This window comes from Cydia pomonella, chromosome 27 (assembly GCF_033807575.1).
Source record: "Cydia pomonella isolate Wapato2018A chromosome 27, ilCydPomo1, whole genome shotgun sequence".
In the NCBI taxonomy this organism is placed as follows: Eukaryota; Metazoa; Arthropoda; class Insecta; order Lepidoptera; family Tortricidae; genus Cydia; species Cydia pomonella.
The window spans coordinates 1,668,617-1,684,937 of NC_084729.1; the positions used below are offsets into that span (position 1 = coordinate 1,668,617).

The 16,321-nt window shown below is 36.7% G+C and overlaps 1 protein-coding gene across 1 annotated transcript in view; it reads left to right on the forward strand.

Annotated features, from left to right (window-relative positions):
- The first annotated feature begins 1,678 nt into the window (after nt 1–1,678).
- The window catches only part of LOC133532445 (M-phase inducer phosphatase 1-like), a 55,790-nt gene continuing 41,147 nt past the window's right edge, over nt 1,679–16,321 (forward strand). The window contains exon 1 of the mRNA XM_061871118.1: nt 1,679–2,045. Within this exon, the coding sequence (XP_061727102.1) occupies nt 1,996–2,045 (50 nt within the window). The 5' untranslated portion in view covers nt 1,679–1,995. The remainder of the gene's footprint in view (nt 2,046–16,321) is intronic.

A 16,321-nucleotide genomic window follows, 5' to 3' on the forward strand; every position in this document is an offset into this window, starting at 1 on the left:
AACCTTTTCTATAGTTATTTAATGTTATAAGCGACATATTCGACTTGAACTTATAAACTAGATTTTTAGCTTAGGCATTAAACGTGTTAATGTATCTTTATATTCTTTATCTCATAATTCGAAGTATTGGTGGTCCAAAAACATCAACACTTATTTTAACAATTTTTTATCTGCGGCTAAAAGCGTTGCTGACCTGATGCGAATTATTGAATTCACAACGGAGCATAGTTAGCTACAGTTTTCATTGTCGGCAAAACCAAATTTGTGGCGCTATAAAGCCCTTACCAGAGACATTCCTCTTAGCACAACCATATGATTTGACAGGAATTCTCAGGAACAACAAAAAAGCATTTGCAGTTGTTAAAATAAAGTTAAACCAAGAATGTGCGTTACGTCATTTAAGTAAGTGCTGTCTCGTCAGCTGATCGCTCGCAGAATAACTTTGTACATTATGTATGGACTTAGGTTCTTGTTTCTGTGAATTACTATATACCTTGTGATTATTGTTTTAAGGTTTAAATTAGTTTGAATTTGTGTAAGAAGCCGCATTATCGTTTAACTTTGAATGCGGTAAGATTGTGTGCGTACGGCGCGGGATAAAATCGCATTCTGTTCAAAAAGAGACTTTACCTTATTGGCATAAGGAATAATTTGATGAACGTGGGAAGTCTTTGTGTGAGTGGAAACAGGATTCGTTTCCCATATGATTTTTGTATGACATTCCATTTCAATGATTACGGCAATCGTTTCGGTTTTGTGGCTATACGAATAGGGTTTCGAATGGCGTGACAAAGGATCAAGATAGCCGATCTAGTTAGGTGGTGAGGCCAGACGGGTGGGCCCAGGCGCAGGATTTGTGACCAGCTTAAAAAACGAAATCACTACTAAATATTTGAATCTCAACAGTTCCTTAACTATACATTACACGTATTTCCTAAATTCAGAGTATCTTGGTTACTATTAATTAGCTAGTGCTAGACCAAGATAACTCTGCAGCGATTTTGACTGTCCAGATTGTGCAAGTGTTATTTTAAACGTCAAACTTATATGACATTATGACGTTTAAACTCGTACAGGCTATCAAATTATCAGCAGAGTTATCTTGGTCTAAGTCTATAGGTTTAATTTACAATTAAATTTTTATCAGCTATAATAATATTTTAAGTGTATGTTGGTTTAGTTAAATAATACACATTTATAATTGAAATAATTTAAAACTTCGTTTTAATTCGCGTCATTGATAAGTGATAATATTGGTCATACTACTGTATTATAAAGAGAGTTAACATTAAATAAATAATAATTAAATAAATAATAATAGCAAAAGTACCCATAAAGGTAAGTTTTATTGTTAAATAAAAACTATGTTGCTCGAAAGCTTAATAACAAATATTTATATAAATATAATTTAGCAGATTTCTCTGTTATTTGCATTAATACTGGTACTTTATTTTATTTCCAAATTGTAAAAAAAAAACTAACTATATAACGCTTAACATCAAAGTCCCATGGGTAATTATATGGCAGTCGTTTTTAGTAGAAATGTTTTTAAAATAAGCAGTTTTTTGACGTTTTGTTTGAAGTACCTCATCCTTAGTTAGATTAGAAAGTATAGCATTATCGATTTATTTTCAATTAGGAACAGGAAGCATTATATATATAAAAAATCATCAACAAAAGTATGAAAGAAAAATTTTGTACGTTTTAGTACAATTGTTACAGATACTACCATTACTCATCCCCAAACAGCTACCAAAATGGTATATTTTTTCTACCACGTCGCTCCCAGATCGCAGGGGTGGCAGACAGGACGAAAACCGAAGGCACGGGAATTCAAATTCGTTCAGCCACTCAGTCGCTCGCCAACCGTGGTTCGGGTCGGATCACGGCGCAACGCGCTACTAGAAATAAATCAGCTGTGAGAGAGAAAAAGACTGATAAATTGATAACTATGGACTTGTGATTGTGTAGTGAGAACTTTTGAAGTGTATCAAAATGTGGGGCGAAAGCAGTAAGACCTGTGAAAATAACTGCCAGTGCTCTGGGTAAGTTAAGCTTTAGAAAAAAAGTTTGTTGTGGGCCGCCGGGCCCGCCGGCTTAAGTAATGGGCTCAAAAACTACTCTATGTTATTATATTATCTGTTTATTTAAGCGTTATATCCCTATGCTATGATTTATATTTACACGTTAAGTCAATTTATATGTTTTAAACTTGCAAAACGTTCTAAATTTCAAAGTAGTCTTGTGTTTTTAAATTAGTATCCGGGTCAACAATTTTTTTTTTAAATAAAAACATTGACCCATGAGGCTGTGTTCCTATTGTTACATACAGTACATCAATTAAAAGTTATAGCCGATTTTGTAATGAATTGGTCAAAACAACACTAGGAGGCCACGCTTTATCAATTCGTTCTACTTTTTAATGAAATGATTGACGTTCTCTTAATGGTTTAGTGGACCAGGATTCATTGATAACGTTATCTCTTATGCATATTGATAAGTAGGTATAAGTTTTCATTCATCATTTTATCAATTTGCATGTTTTAGGTATACGTATTGGGCGTGGTCTTGGGCTATTTTTTTATCTACATTATATTGAAAATACTTAAATATATAAGCATACATGCCAATATTAAAGGAAACACGTTGAGGCACATTTTTTAAAGACCATTTTTAAGGTTATGTGAGGTTCCCGCCAAGATTGTATACCTGTCTCGCTCGGTCTTTGCCAGTCGTTGCGAGAGTGAACGAGAAAGATATATAAACAGTCGGATGACGTTCGATATCGATAAATTTGAATAACGAATATATTGACGTGTACTTTATTAAATAGGTATTTATAATCATACAACATTATTAGGGCGTGGGATTTCCTAGGGAAGTGGTAGATCGATTTTGTTGCAGTTTTTGTTACGTTTTGAGTTCCTAGGCTGTATGTTTTATTGCGAATATAGGGTCATTGCGCTAGTTTCTGTCCAGCTCTAGTTTACGTCCACTTGACGGATTTTGCTACAAAGATTTCGTAAAATTTGAATATAAACCTACATACCTTTAACAAAAACTTGCAATAGGTACTTTTTGTGTTCTTTATCTTCATTAATAATATAATAGCTGAGGAATGAATGAAAAAACTACATCATGCTTATGAAAAAAATACTTAAGTATATATTTTCAATTCTTCACCATGGTGATAGATCACGCTAAGTTGGCAGCGATTTTGATAGCCTAGACTGTGCAAGTGAAACTTCTATGAAATTACGGCGTTTAAAGAACACTTGCACAGTCTGGGCTATTAAAATCACTGCCAACATATCTTGGTCTGACTAGGTATTTGTCGATCTTTCTCACACATGTTACGTCAGAATTCAGAATGTGGCCTGTGGCACTCCTTAGGCCTCATTAGCATTATGCTAAATTCCTAGATTATCAACTTTAAAGAATTTAAAACAATCTAAATTCAATATTTAGCATTATCTACACGTGTATAACGCCATATTATAAAGCAGCCATTACGTCATCACCATTTTGGTCAACCTTGACCATAGAGTAGGTTCTTGAACTCTTTGGTAAAAGAAATGTTTCGTGGAGGAAAGCGAGAGTCTACTTTCGTCTTTCATTGCGCCTATTACGTTGGCGATAGAGTCTGACCAAGATAAGTTAGCAGCGATTTTGACATCCCAGCCCAGCATTATATGAAAACGAGATTTTGGCATTAAATGAAATTCAGTTTCGGCGCGGCCGAAATGTTCGGCTGTTTTTTTGGCCGAAACTGAACCTTCGGCCGAAACATGATCTTTATACCAAAAGTTCGGTCGGATACACTATTTTTCAAGCAACATGGGTACGGTGACAGATGTCATCTCAATACATTTTACGGAAACGACACGTGTCACTGTAACCATGCTGTTTGAAAAATACTATAAAAAGAGGTTACTAGTCAGACCAAGTCTGTGCAAGTGTTAAGTAAACGTCATAATTTCAGAGTTTGACGCTTAAAATAACACTTGCACAGTCTGTGCTATCAAAATCGCTGCCAACTTGGCTTTGTCTAAATCTATTTCGAATTATAGTTAATAATTTTAATAAACCATTAAATTTTAGAATAAATAACAACACCTACTTCTATAAATCCGAATCAGTGACAAACATAACCCATATAAATAACCACTTGCAACCCTCACTAAAAAAAATAAAGCCATAGACAACAAACCTTTACGGCTGTGGTCTATGGTACGGGCCCACAATGGGCCCCTATGCAATACGTCTATTATCTGCGCTGAAAAATGAAAGTTTAGTTTTGTTTTATCTTTATAAAGGAATTAAATAGGTATTAGATATAGATATACCATCATGTTATTGTATGTACAAAGTTTCATTACAATCCAACACATAGTTTGAAAATGAGAACGAAACTCCGTTTGTATCGGAAGGTGAAATACGGCCGAGCTTGCTGACTGTAGAGATCAAAATTTGGGATCTTGTCTATGTATTTTAGCTTATTGCGCAATTTGCAAAGTCATAAAAAGTTGTAGAATAAGTCGCCTTTGCCAATTAGAATAGAATAGAATAGAATTTGTTTTATTCATAAACAAACAAACAGTAATAGATATACATAAAAACATAGTGTGAGTAAAGTGTCACGAAATGGCCTCATCTCAGCATGTTGCTTTTTTTTTTTTTTTTTTTTTAATTTATTTATAAAAGAGAAATTACATCGGCTATGATCGCTTATCTGCCAAACTGCAACTGGCGACTTCCAGCGCTGATCTTCCGATGAGACCATCGAGTGCGAAATAATCACGGAAGGTAACAGACAAAAGGAAAGAAACATAAAATAAACAGAAATAAATTACGCACAGTAGACAAGCTAATACAAAAAGAGATACAATTGTGGGGGATTTAAATCTTCTCCGGTCAGAGGTGTAGGGTTAGAACCGGCGTAGCTTTATTTGACGTTTATAAGCGCATTGTAATATGCCTACTTGAATAATAAACTATCTTTATCTTATCTTAATCTTTGCCAGTATGATATGGTCTTTAAATTCAGGTCAACCTAGGGATTTTGTCTATTGCTTGACGATTGACTGTTGACAGTCGGCATGACATGTGTTTATCTAACGTACAACGTGTACGTTAACGGCGCGTCACGGTGCGCGGGCGCATGCGCGCAAGCGACAGGCGGTAGCGGGAACGGGCGCGGATTGAGCGGTGATGCAGAACGCAATCTTAGGTCTTTTGTTTGGGGAAATTAACTTATTTAATCGGGGAGAATTTTAATTGCTCTTGAGGATAGATATCAAGATATTATGCGAGTACTAGGCAGAAGAACAACAGTAACATCAGACCGAGCTAAGCTGGCACTGTTGGCAGGAATTTTGATAGCCCAACCTATCTGTTAAGTAAATGTCATAATTTCGTAGAAGTTTGGCCTTTTTTATAACACACTGTCTGGGCTGTCAAAATCGCTGCCAACTTATCTTGGTCTGACCCTAATGTCTTCTGTTTCCGTTCTATGAACACGATAAGTCCGTGAGCCTAATTTTATGTTTGGTCCCTCTTTTACTGGCTGATACTGCCTTCGACCTAGTTTTACCAGTATGTACATATTTTTCATTAGTACTCAAATTTGGGAGGTGAAAAAGACCAGTCAGAACTTATTATTTAACTCGACATATTAAAACATTTATACCGGGTCTATCGTCAATTTATTTTGATACCTTTATTGTACCTGCCTATTGACCATCTTACTGTACACTATTTTATGCAAATAAATTACTTACTTACTTACTTACGTTTCGACGCAGATTTCACTGGTCGTGGTCGGGAACTTTCGACCAGAGATGTGCCATGCTTGGTTTTCATACATTTGAACGTAGCTGCTGCTGGAGCTGCGTTTCAAATGTTTGAAAACATAGCATAGCAAGCATAGCACATCTCTGGTCGAAAGGCACCCTAACTGATGCTGGATGGATGGGTCGCGATCTCTCGATATACCCGGTATAAAGATGAAAATAGATAAAGATATATTTTATTGGTTGGACGACTTCCGACGACACAGAGGTCGGGACTGGATGAATTGGGCACACGATCGACAGGAGTTAAAGAAGAGGGAAGAGGCCTACATCCACGATTGGATCACCAAAAGGCCACCATGATATTTTAACATGTGTTCAAAACCCGAAAGTTTTAAATGTTATATAAAGTAATGAGGTTTTTATCGTATTTTAAATATTGTATGCGCTCTAAATAAAGAGATATTCTAGTTACCTTTAATCGCTTAAACTTATGAATCAGACCATAGACAAACCACTTATACGTAGCACACCGTTGCCATCGACATTTGACCTTTATTTACGGATTTCTTGGACATCTTTCGTTTTATTAATTAATATAACTTAATTCGACGTTAATAAACAATGGGGATGGGTGATAGCCCGGAGAGTTGACGGCCGTTAGAGCAGAAAAGTTTGGGTAGAATAGCGCAGTATTGGGCCGGTTGTAGACGTTTTAAAAGCGTCGGCCATGCGCGTGTAACACCTCTGGAGTTGCAGGCGTCCATAGGCTACGGTGACTGCATATCATCAGACGAGCTGTATGCTTATTTGCCACTGACATGGTATAAAAAAACGTCCGGTGTTTTTGACGGATCGGACCGTGATACGCGACTACGTTCAGTTTTGTATATGGCTACCGACAGGTACACCCAAGAGAACAAAATATCGTCGCCGAAACCGGTCAATTATCCGGCAAAAAACCGGACGTCTAAAACCGGCCTTGGACGACCACAAAGTAGATGGACTGATGATATCGTACGCGTCGCTGCGGGAGTCGGTGGCTGCAGTGTGCTCTGCGTGCTAGAGTCAGACCAAGATAAGTTTGCAGTGATTTTGATAGCCCAGTCTGTGCAAGTGTTAAGTAAAAATAGCTGCCAACTTATCTTGGCCTGACTAGAGATTGCTTCCGGTGGCTGTCTTTGGGGAAAGCCTAGGTCCCACACGTACTCCGTGGTTAGGAAGAGTTCGAAGAGTTCGAATCCCGGTTCCTGCAATCACCGTTCTTGTGTTTACAATTTTTAATAGCTTTGCCTCTATTTTGTAGAACTCCTCTCACTGACCGATGATAATCATCACATCTTTTTTTTGTGATGTGTGTTGTTGTTTTATCTTAATGTAATGTTTATTACTCTGTTAATGTAATGTTTAGATAGTTATTTAATAAATAAATAAATATTATAGGACATTATTACACAAATTGACCAAGTCCCACAGTAAGCTCAATAAGGCTTGTGTTGAGGGTGAATAGACAACGATATATATAATATATAAATATTTATAAATACTTAAATACATAGAAAACACCCATGACTCCGGAACAAATATCCATGCTCATCACAAGAATAAATGCCCTTACCAGGATTTGAACCCGGGACCATCAGCTTCATAGGCAGGGTCACTACCCACTAGGCCAAACCGGTCGTTATTTGTGGTCTGATATTTTTTACTGTAGCTATGATATGGTGTTAAATTATTTTTTCCTGCCCTCCGGGCGGAAAGCGGCAACTTTGTTTAGCGCAGCGGTGTACTCCGTCGAGCAGAAACGTAGGACATTCCATCCCGCATGTTTACCACCCTCGCCTACGGCTCGGGTAACAATTTTACACGCGGCACGCAATTTCCTACTTTTCCTCCCTTGGGACACAAATAACTATGTAACATTTGCGCTTACTTGTAAAGCATGCTGTGTACACTTGTTTTGGATCTGTTATTATATATAAAAAAAAAAAAAAACTATTTGTGGCAGATACTTTTAGCGTAGTGGCCTATTTACGACGAATAAAAACATCGTAAAAATACAATGTGCTAAGAAAATAAGGTGCTTGTGATCCCGCACTTAATGTTGCATGTTTTTGATAAGATATGTAAAGTTGATGTTTAAATTGTAACCTGTATTATAGTATGATACAAGATACATTGTAATGTAATTGACATATGCGATGCAGATGCACACATGGTATTCGAGTGTACATATATTTAGGATTTAAGTGTCATTATACACACGAAACGTAACGCATTATTACGGTATACATTTGTATGAGATGCCATTACTAAAATCACGACGTTACAAATATTCCTTTTTGTACTAAAAAGTACACAAAATATGTATAATGAAAGATTTCCTTATTAGCCAACATCGCGTGCAAAATTTTGAATGCCAAATTGCTCGCTATTGTTCGAAATTTGAAAGCGGTTTAAAAAGTTAAAAAGGCATTTTTCTGTGCCGCCTTCAGTAATGTTTCGAGATAAATTAAATGAGATACGATATCTTTGAAACAATTCTCACTCGGGGTTGCTATAGCTAAATAAATTCACAATTTTATTTAGGGTGATACCACCTGCGTTTCGCAAAGGGTGTTTCCGTTAGCCAAAAATGTGCTTTAACGACACTTAATTTAGGTATAGTTTTACATTTATCTTTTTTTAGCTATTGTTATTTTTATTGCATCAAATATCGATCTGTGTGAGTCTATGTTTACGTTTGGCTGTTTGGTTACAATCTAAAACACGTTCTGTAAAAAAAAGCATAGAGTATAGAGGTAATGGCCGAGGCCGGTTCGAGGCTGGAATGTTGCTGGATTAGAAGGAAGTGTGGGAATAGACAAGGATGGGGTAGGTCCGTTTATAATCTAGTTTAATAGCAATATTGCTATCTTTGATCTTGCTGCATGTATAAAATTGAGTTAAAAAGTAAAGAATTATGAAAAATCACCGCTTTGTTTGGAAATTATAATTGTTGTTACAAATTTAATACGAGTTCCTGCGTCATTCTGGATGCATTTGACATGAATATTCAAGTAACATGAAGCTAGCATGTAACTACTTTTCGTTACTAAAAATCGTACTTTTTTAGAAATTGTTTATACAAATCTTTTACTCGTTTTATTTTCTTTGTATAACAACGAAAATCAGTAGCAGAGATTCAGAGAAGTTACGTAACTGTTTTATGTAATTTCGCAAGTCTATTTAAAATGAGATGGTAACTTTGTATGGCGGCGGCAAGTTCTTGTGACTCTTAAGACGTTCGATTTTGACATCGTCCCTTCAGAACCTTCTTCAACGGGTTATAATTTATTTTCCCTAAGTTCCAGGTTGGACCTTCCAACCTCTAGTCCTAATTACTAAAGCCAAGAAACTGTACTTTATTTTCCTAGTTTTCCGTCACACCCTGCTAAGTATAACGGCGGGGGTACATCTGTCGGGGTGAACGAACGGTGCACGCGCAGGGTCGTAGACCAGGGGCTGTTCGATCGATACGAACGCTTCCCCAAACGCAACTAGGGCACAGATCAAAATACGGTCTGAGCTTTTGTATAAAAATATACACTATACCTACTGAAATGGCATCTATTTCAGTATAAAGTTTCCCCAAATAATTGTGCCATAGTGATGCTATGATTAAACGTAGCCGAAATACGCCACCATTCTTTATATAACTGTATATATAAATAAAGGCTGACACAAAAGTTGTAAAGCCCCAGTAGTAGGACGTCCTGCGCCCATAAAACTCGATTGCCACAGGCTTGCCTAAATATTAGACAGTTAAGTACTGTCCTACAGTTCAGGTAACAAAGGAAAGGCAAATTAGCTCTGGCTTGCTTACGTGTTTTTGACATGCCTATTGGGATCCAACAAGAAAATTAGGGTACTTTTTTTTTTACTATTGTTGGTAAATAATAAAATGACTATAAGGATTCTTTATCTTTAGATTAACTCTGACTCGAATGTTACGTTCATCCCTTTGATTGTCCGCCATCTTGGATCTAACGATTTGACTTGAGTGCCGAGGCTGGCGAGGTGTATGGAACGGGGCTCCGAGAGGAGCTGAGGGCTTTAGAGCGCGTAATGGCTGCGCGCACGCATGGGCGCTAGGGTTGTCACAGAGCTTTTGTTTTTTATGCTATACTCTGGTTATGGGTTATTCTAGTTATAACATCAACACGAGTTGAATTTTGACGGAACTTCAAAATAAATAATAAAATCAGGTCCTGTGTGATGTCATGATGTGCCTTACCCGTAGCTAAACAAGGCCACTGAGTGCTGTGTAGCTAGCCTAAATCCGTCAAAAACGTATGTATCTCGTACCTACTCGTAAACATAAAGGTTCATATTAAATCTGTGTCATTTTTAATACATATGTACTTTTAAGAGGGTGCGTCCTATAATATATACGCGCTTTTGGAATAATTTCAGTTTACAAACGTTAAAAATGTATACTAATCTTATGTATAATAAAGTAAACGTATACTTTCAATTAGTATAACATAAAAATAATATAACATACGACGTACATATGGCTGTTTGGTACAATATACATATAAGTTAAGCTCATTTCATATAACTGTCATAATATATACATATTAAAATATAAATATCATCTTATATAATTAAGTAGTAAAATTAGTAGGATGACCTAGAATTTCAAACCTCATAGAACACACTACTAGAAAAAAAACTGCTAAAAGTGGGTTAGGTTAGGTTAGAACTGTGACCCCCTAGATAAATAAATTGTTTCCAGAATAGGTAGCAGGTTAGGTTAGAACTCTGAGGCTTCGGAAAAATAAACTGTTAACAGAAAAGTGGGTTAGGTTAGGTTAGAACTGTGACCCTCTAGATAAAGAAATTAGCACCAGAATTACCACAGAAAAAAGCTGCAATCTGTAATAGATAAATACGGAGCAAACTACGTTGAAATATATATTCGCATAGTATAGATGTTTCAAATACAATTGCACCTAACAAATAGTAGGCGCTTATTTTTAATGTATGATATTTGTTTTGTATGTTATATTATTTCAACGTTATACTTTTCTAATGTTATCGTAAACAATGATATATGTAGTGTTTATTATACAATTTACAATTATAGAATTCGTTGTTATACATATTGCATGTTATTGCAATTGAATGTTATTCCGATCAAAATTATACAAATTGAATTTATACATTCAGAGTTATATATTATAGGTTTGTATACGTTCTATTACTTACCCCTTTTAAGAAGTATGAGGGTTCATTGCTGAAGCTGGTTTTAATCCTCAGTAACTTGGTAACGTTATAATAACTTATAATTTTTTTTTCAATGATAACATCACCACAAAACAGGTATAATTACTAAGTCCAATGTAAAATTATTAAATATATAAAGTCTGTTCGGAAAAATAAGAAATATGGGAGCAAGTATTTGGCCCCGTACATTCCACGACTCTTCTCTTTACGCACAGACTATGTATTTCACCTTTGACCGCCAAAGACGTCAACTGTCGTGTGACGGCTAAAGCTTTACATTTTTTCTAATACTACGTCGGTGGCAAAGAAGCATACGGCCCGCCTGTCGGTAAGCGGTCACCGTAGCCTATGGACGCCTGCAGCTTCAGAGGCGTTACATGCCCGTTGCCGACCCTGACACTCCGCACCGCGTTGAGCTCTGGCAATCTTACTCACCGGCACGAACACAACACTATGAGTTGAGTAGGGTCTAGTGTTATTTGGCTGCGGTTTTCTGTAAGGTGGAGGTACTTCCCCAGTTGGGCTCTGCTCTGGATCTGGAATGACATCCGCTGTGCTGTGCCCTACCACATTAAGCGAGATGACATTCACAGTGGACGTAGTATAAGGACATACCCGGGTCCATATACGTTTCACTTTATTAAGAAGATACTAACTCATAAAAAGAATTATTATAAATAAATAATAAATAAATAAATTTTCTTTATTTCAGATACATGCGATCCATAATTACACAATCATTAATATTATAGCAATTTTGATAAAATTATTTAGACAAAATAAAAATTAATAAAAACAAATATACATTAAAATTACAATACTTACTTAATTACTTGCACACATAAAATTAAAAACTAAAACGAATAACATACAATTGATAAAAACTAATAAATCAGTTATTACACATGTGATTTTATTTGGTAACTGGCAACCCTAACTGGTCCCTTCGGAGCAATCACGTAATCTCCCATAATGGAGGGCATTGGGAGTCGTGAGGCGGCTCTATGAAGGACCTAAAAAACAAGCCTTTGTCTATGGCCGGACCTGTATAGATTCCGGACTGAGTACTTCGGCAAAAAAAAAATAGGCGAGGATCGCATCTCGTTTTGATTAATCAATGACATCTTAAACAATATTGCCAACATTACAATAAGCAAATACTGTCATACTTAGTATGATCTGTGACTTAAAACAGATTTGAGCATTATAGTTCATACGATTGGTACTTTAAGGATACAAATAAAATTCTTTATAATCTTACCTTATAAACTACTCTTAAAAACGCGTTATCAGCTATTTCAAGCTCAAGCCGTAAATGATGACATAACAGGAATGTTAAACGTAGAGAGAGAGACGCGAGATGAGACGCAATATAACGGCTGAATGAAGCCTGTTCTAGCTTTTTGTATGCTGTGTTTTTTATCTGTGGTAAGAGCAACAATGATTGATCAATAAAGAACCTTAAATTTATTTGTAAGTCGCCAGTGAGATGGTAGGTACTTTTCAAGTGGCATAACAATACATTCAAAAAGCATATGTGTATTTATAAAAAAATAATGAGCACTACAATAAATCGCGTTATTTAATTTATGAGCACTTAAATTAAAAGGGCAAAATGACTTAGTTAAGATTCCATTTTCTAACACACCATTTGGGTTACCTAAAAGCGTATAGCTTCAGTGATCGATTACCAGGCTGTATGCTTATTTGCAACAGACGTGGTATAAATAGGACATTATTACACAAATTGACTAAGTCCCACAGTAAACTCAATAAGGCTTGTGTTGAGGGTACTTAGACAACGATAGGTATATATAATATATACAAATTTATAAATACTTAAATACATAGAAAACATCCATGACTCAGGAACAAATATCCATGCAACACACGAATAAATGCCCTTACCGGGACCATCGGCTTCATAGGTATAAATAAATGTATAGCTAAATCCCGCTACAATTTGTTTATTATTATTTATAACAGGCACATCCCGTTTCCCTGTATTGTAGTGTCAAGGCTACTATTTCTATATGAATTAACGGAAGTAGCCATATTGGGAATATGGGTGAAGTCGTATAGAAAGGAAAAGTTCTTTTTAATGTAACTGTACGTGAAGCGCTGATGGCCTAGCGGTGAGAGCGTGCGACTTGCAGGTCGCCGGTCCAAACCTCGGCTCGTACCAATGAGTTTTTCGGAACTTATGTACGAAATATCATTTGATATTTACCAGTCGCTTTTCGGTGAAGGAAAACCTCGTGAGGAAACCGGACTAATCCTAACAAGGCCTAGTTTACCTTCTGGGTTGGAAGGTCAGATGGCAGTCGCTTTCGTAAAAAACATTTGATATTCACCAGTCGCTTTTCGGTGAAGAAGAAAAACATCGTGAGGTAACCGGGCTAATCCCAATAAGGCCTCTAGTTTAACTAGTGCCTACGCCAAATCATGGGATTAGTTGTCAAGCGGACCCCAGGCTCCCATGAGCCGTGGCAAAATGCCGGGACAACGCGAGGAAGAAGAAGACTTGAGAGTAAAAGTATTAGGCCAAACAAGATTCAGAAAAAGCGTATTGAGGAATTGAGAGTGTCCAAAGCTCGGCCGAATTTCACCGTGCCATACAAACAGTTTCGTTCTCATTATAAAACTACGTGTTAGATTGTAATGAAACTTTGCACATATTATCAAGGCTCGGAACCGGTTTATAAAATACCGGTAAATACCGGTTTATTTCGGTTTTCCTCCGAACTTTTATAAAAACCCGTAGTGTAAATATTTTCGACAGCGAAACGTGACGTACGCGTTTGCGTTAAGTGTAATTTTGTATGAGATTTTTGACTTTCCAAAACGTCCCGCTTGGCGCGCTGTTCAAAAACCCATACAAAATGAGACTTAACGCAAACGCGTACGTCACGTTTCGCTATCGACTAAATTTATACTAGGGGTACAGAACGTTTTAAGAACTTTATTGTAACCTAAAAAAACCGGTTTATTCGATGAGCGACGAAACGGCCGGCCGCCCTGGTGGTGTGCAATGTAAACATAGACACCGACATAGGAATTAACCGGTACATGATAACGGTTTGGAAATTTAACCGGTTTCCGAGCCTTGCATATTATGACATGAGGTAGGTGCCTGTAATTATTTTATATAGGTCAAGTTTATAACAAACAAATTACACCAATAACAAGTTTTTATGAAATATTTAAATTCACTGTATTTTTCTTTGATCTGAAGCTACATAAACTAATTACAGGACTAGATATACCTTATCCTATTGTAAGTACACCGGCGATGGCGGGATGAACTGGACTCCTTCTTGAAGGAGTGGCCAGATTGGGGGGAGCCCAGCAGTGGGACACGACTAGCTCCAAATAATAATAATATTGTAAGTACAAAGTTTCAGAGCAATCTAGCTAGTCGTTTTAAAATTTTGACGACCGGTTTGGCGTAGTGGGTAGTGACCCTGCCTACGAAGCTGATGGTCCCGGGTTCAAATCCTGGTAAGGGCATTTATTCGTGTGATGAGCATGGATATTTGTTCTTGAGTCATGGGTGTTTTCTATGTATTTAAGTATTTATATATTATATATATCGTTGTCTAAGTACCTGCAACACAAGCCTTATTGAGCTTACTGTGGGACTTAGTCAATTTGTGTAATAATGTCCTATAATATTTATTATTTATTTATTTATTAAAATGAGAGCGTAACTACGTTTGTATAGAGAACTGAGCTAGCTGGAGCCCTTTAATTTCGAGATCGTTGATTACAATGATTGTTGAAGTTATTAAACTTCATTTGGTCTTAAATGAGCGTGTATGAGGAATGTCATGAAAGTGAAGGAAGCGAAAGAGGTATGTCAGGATCGTAGCAAGTGGAAATCCGTGGTCTCTGCCTACCCCTTCGGGAAATAGGCGTGATTATATGTATGTATGTATGATCCTAAATGCGTTTAATCCGAGTTAGCGCAATCCCAGGAGGCGTGCACAATTTTTGGGAGCAAAATTTTTTGCACCTTTTTTCGTTTTTTGCTCGTAGCACGATAGAAAAGTTGGATAGAAAGGAAAAGTTATTAAAAACGTAAAAACTGTACTTGAGGGTAAAAGTATTTAAGGAGTTGTGACTAAATGTTTCGAAGTCTAGTCAAAGGTCGCTTACCATAAGGACGAGATTTGCTTGTATCTTTAAACGATTAACCTGTTAAAGCGTCCTTATGGCAAGAGACAAAGTGGGACTATTTGCTGAGACAGTTGAGATTTTCAACAAATACTAAAACGGAACCCTCGGTGAGCGAGTCCGACTCGCACTTGTCCGGCTTTTTAAATATTGCCCGTATATTAAAACATAGTACATTACGATACAAGTGCGAAAAATAGGAAATTCGAAACGACCGAAGTGTTTTAAATCGACACGAGTCGCGAATTATCTATTCGCACATGTATCGTACAACGTTTTACAGTACATATGGCCCTTTAAATGTTTGACACAGTAACGTAATATGCTAATTTTCACACTAGTGCGGTAAAGTAGCACCATATGTACTGGAAAATCTTTTTCGATGTATTTGTCACATATAGTATAGTCAAATTAACGAAAAGTATGGAAGTAAGTCGTGTAGTCGTGCTTTTTTTGGATTCGTTAGATGGCGCAACTAGATTATTTCCCCCGAGTTGCACCGTTTCTATTATGTACGGAAGACCGTTAAATTTTAGGTATAAACTATAAAGTGCCGTAATTTTGGAGTAAATTAAAAGCTATTGGGTTCAAGCTAAGTAGTGTATAGAGAACACCTTGGTGCATAGTATATCTTAATTAAAAAGATGTGCAATGTATGATACCCTAAAAAAATTTTTTTTTTCGATTGCGGCTCGAGGATAAGTCAGTCGGTTGGTGCAATCTCAAGTTAAGCTTTTTAAAGCATTATAAACATTCAGTTAACTTTGCACGCCTGGGCAAATTATGGAACATGTATTTTTAATTATTTTGTACATTGTGCTTCGGGGGAAATTAAGAGAGACGTGAAAATTTTAAAAACGGTACTTATCTAAAGACACTACATTCGCACTAAATAAAAAATAGATCTTTTTTACCGGAAGTTTGTCAAAAAGTAAATAGAATTAATCGCAACGAACTGCAAGCGAAGGTGGTTGCCGCACACGGCGCGGGGCGCGCGGGGCGGGGAGATAGCGCAGCGCGCAGCTAGGATTTGCAATATCCGACATTTTTTCGGATCCGGATACATAGAAATAGGATATCAA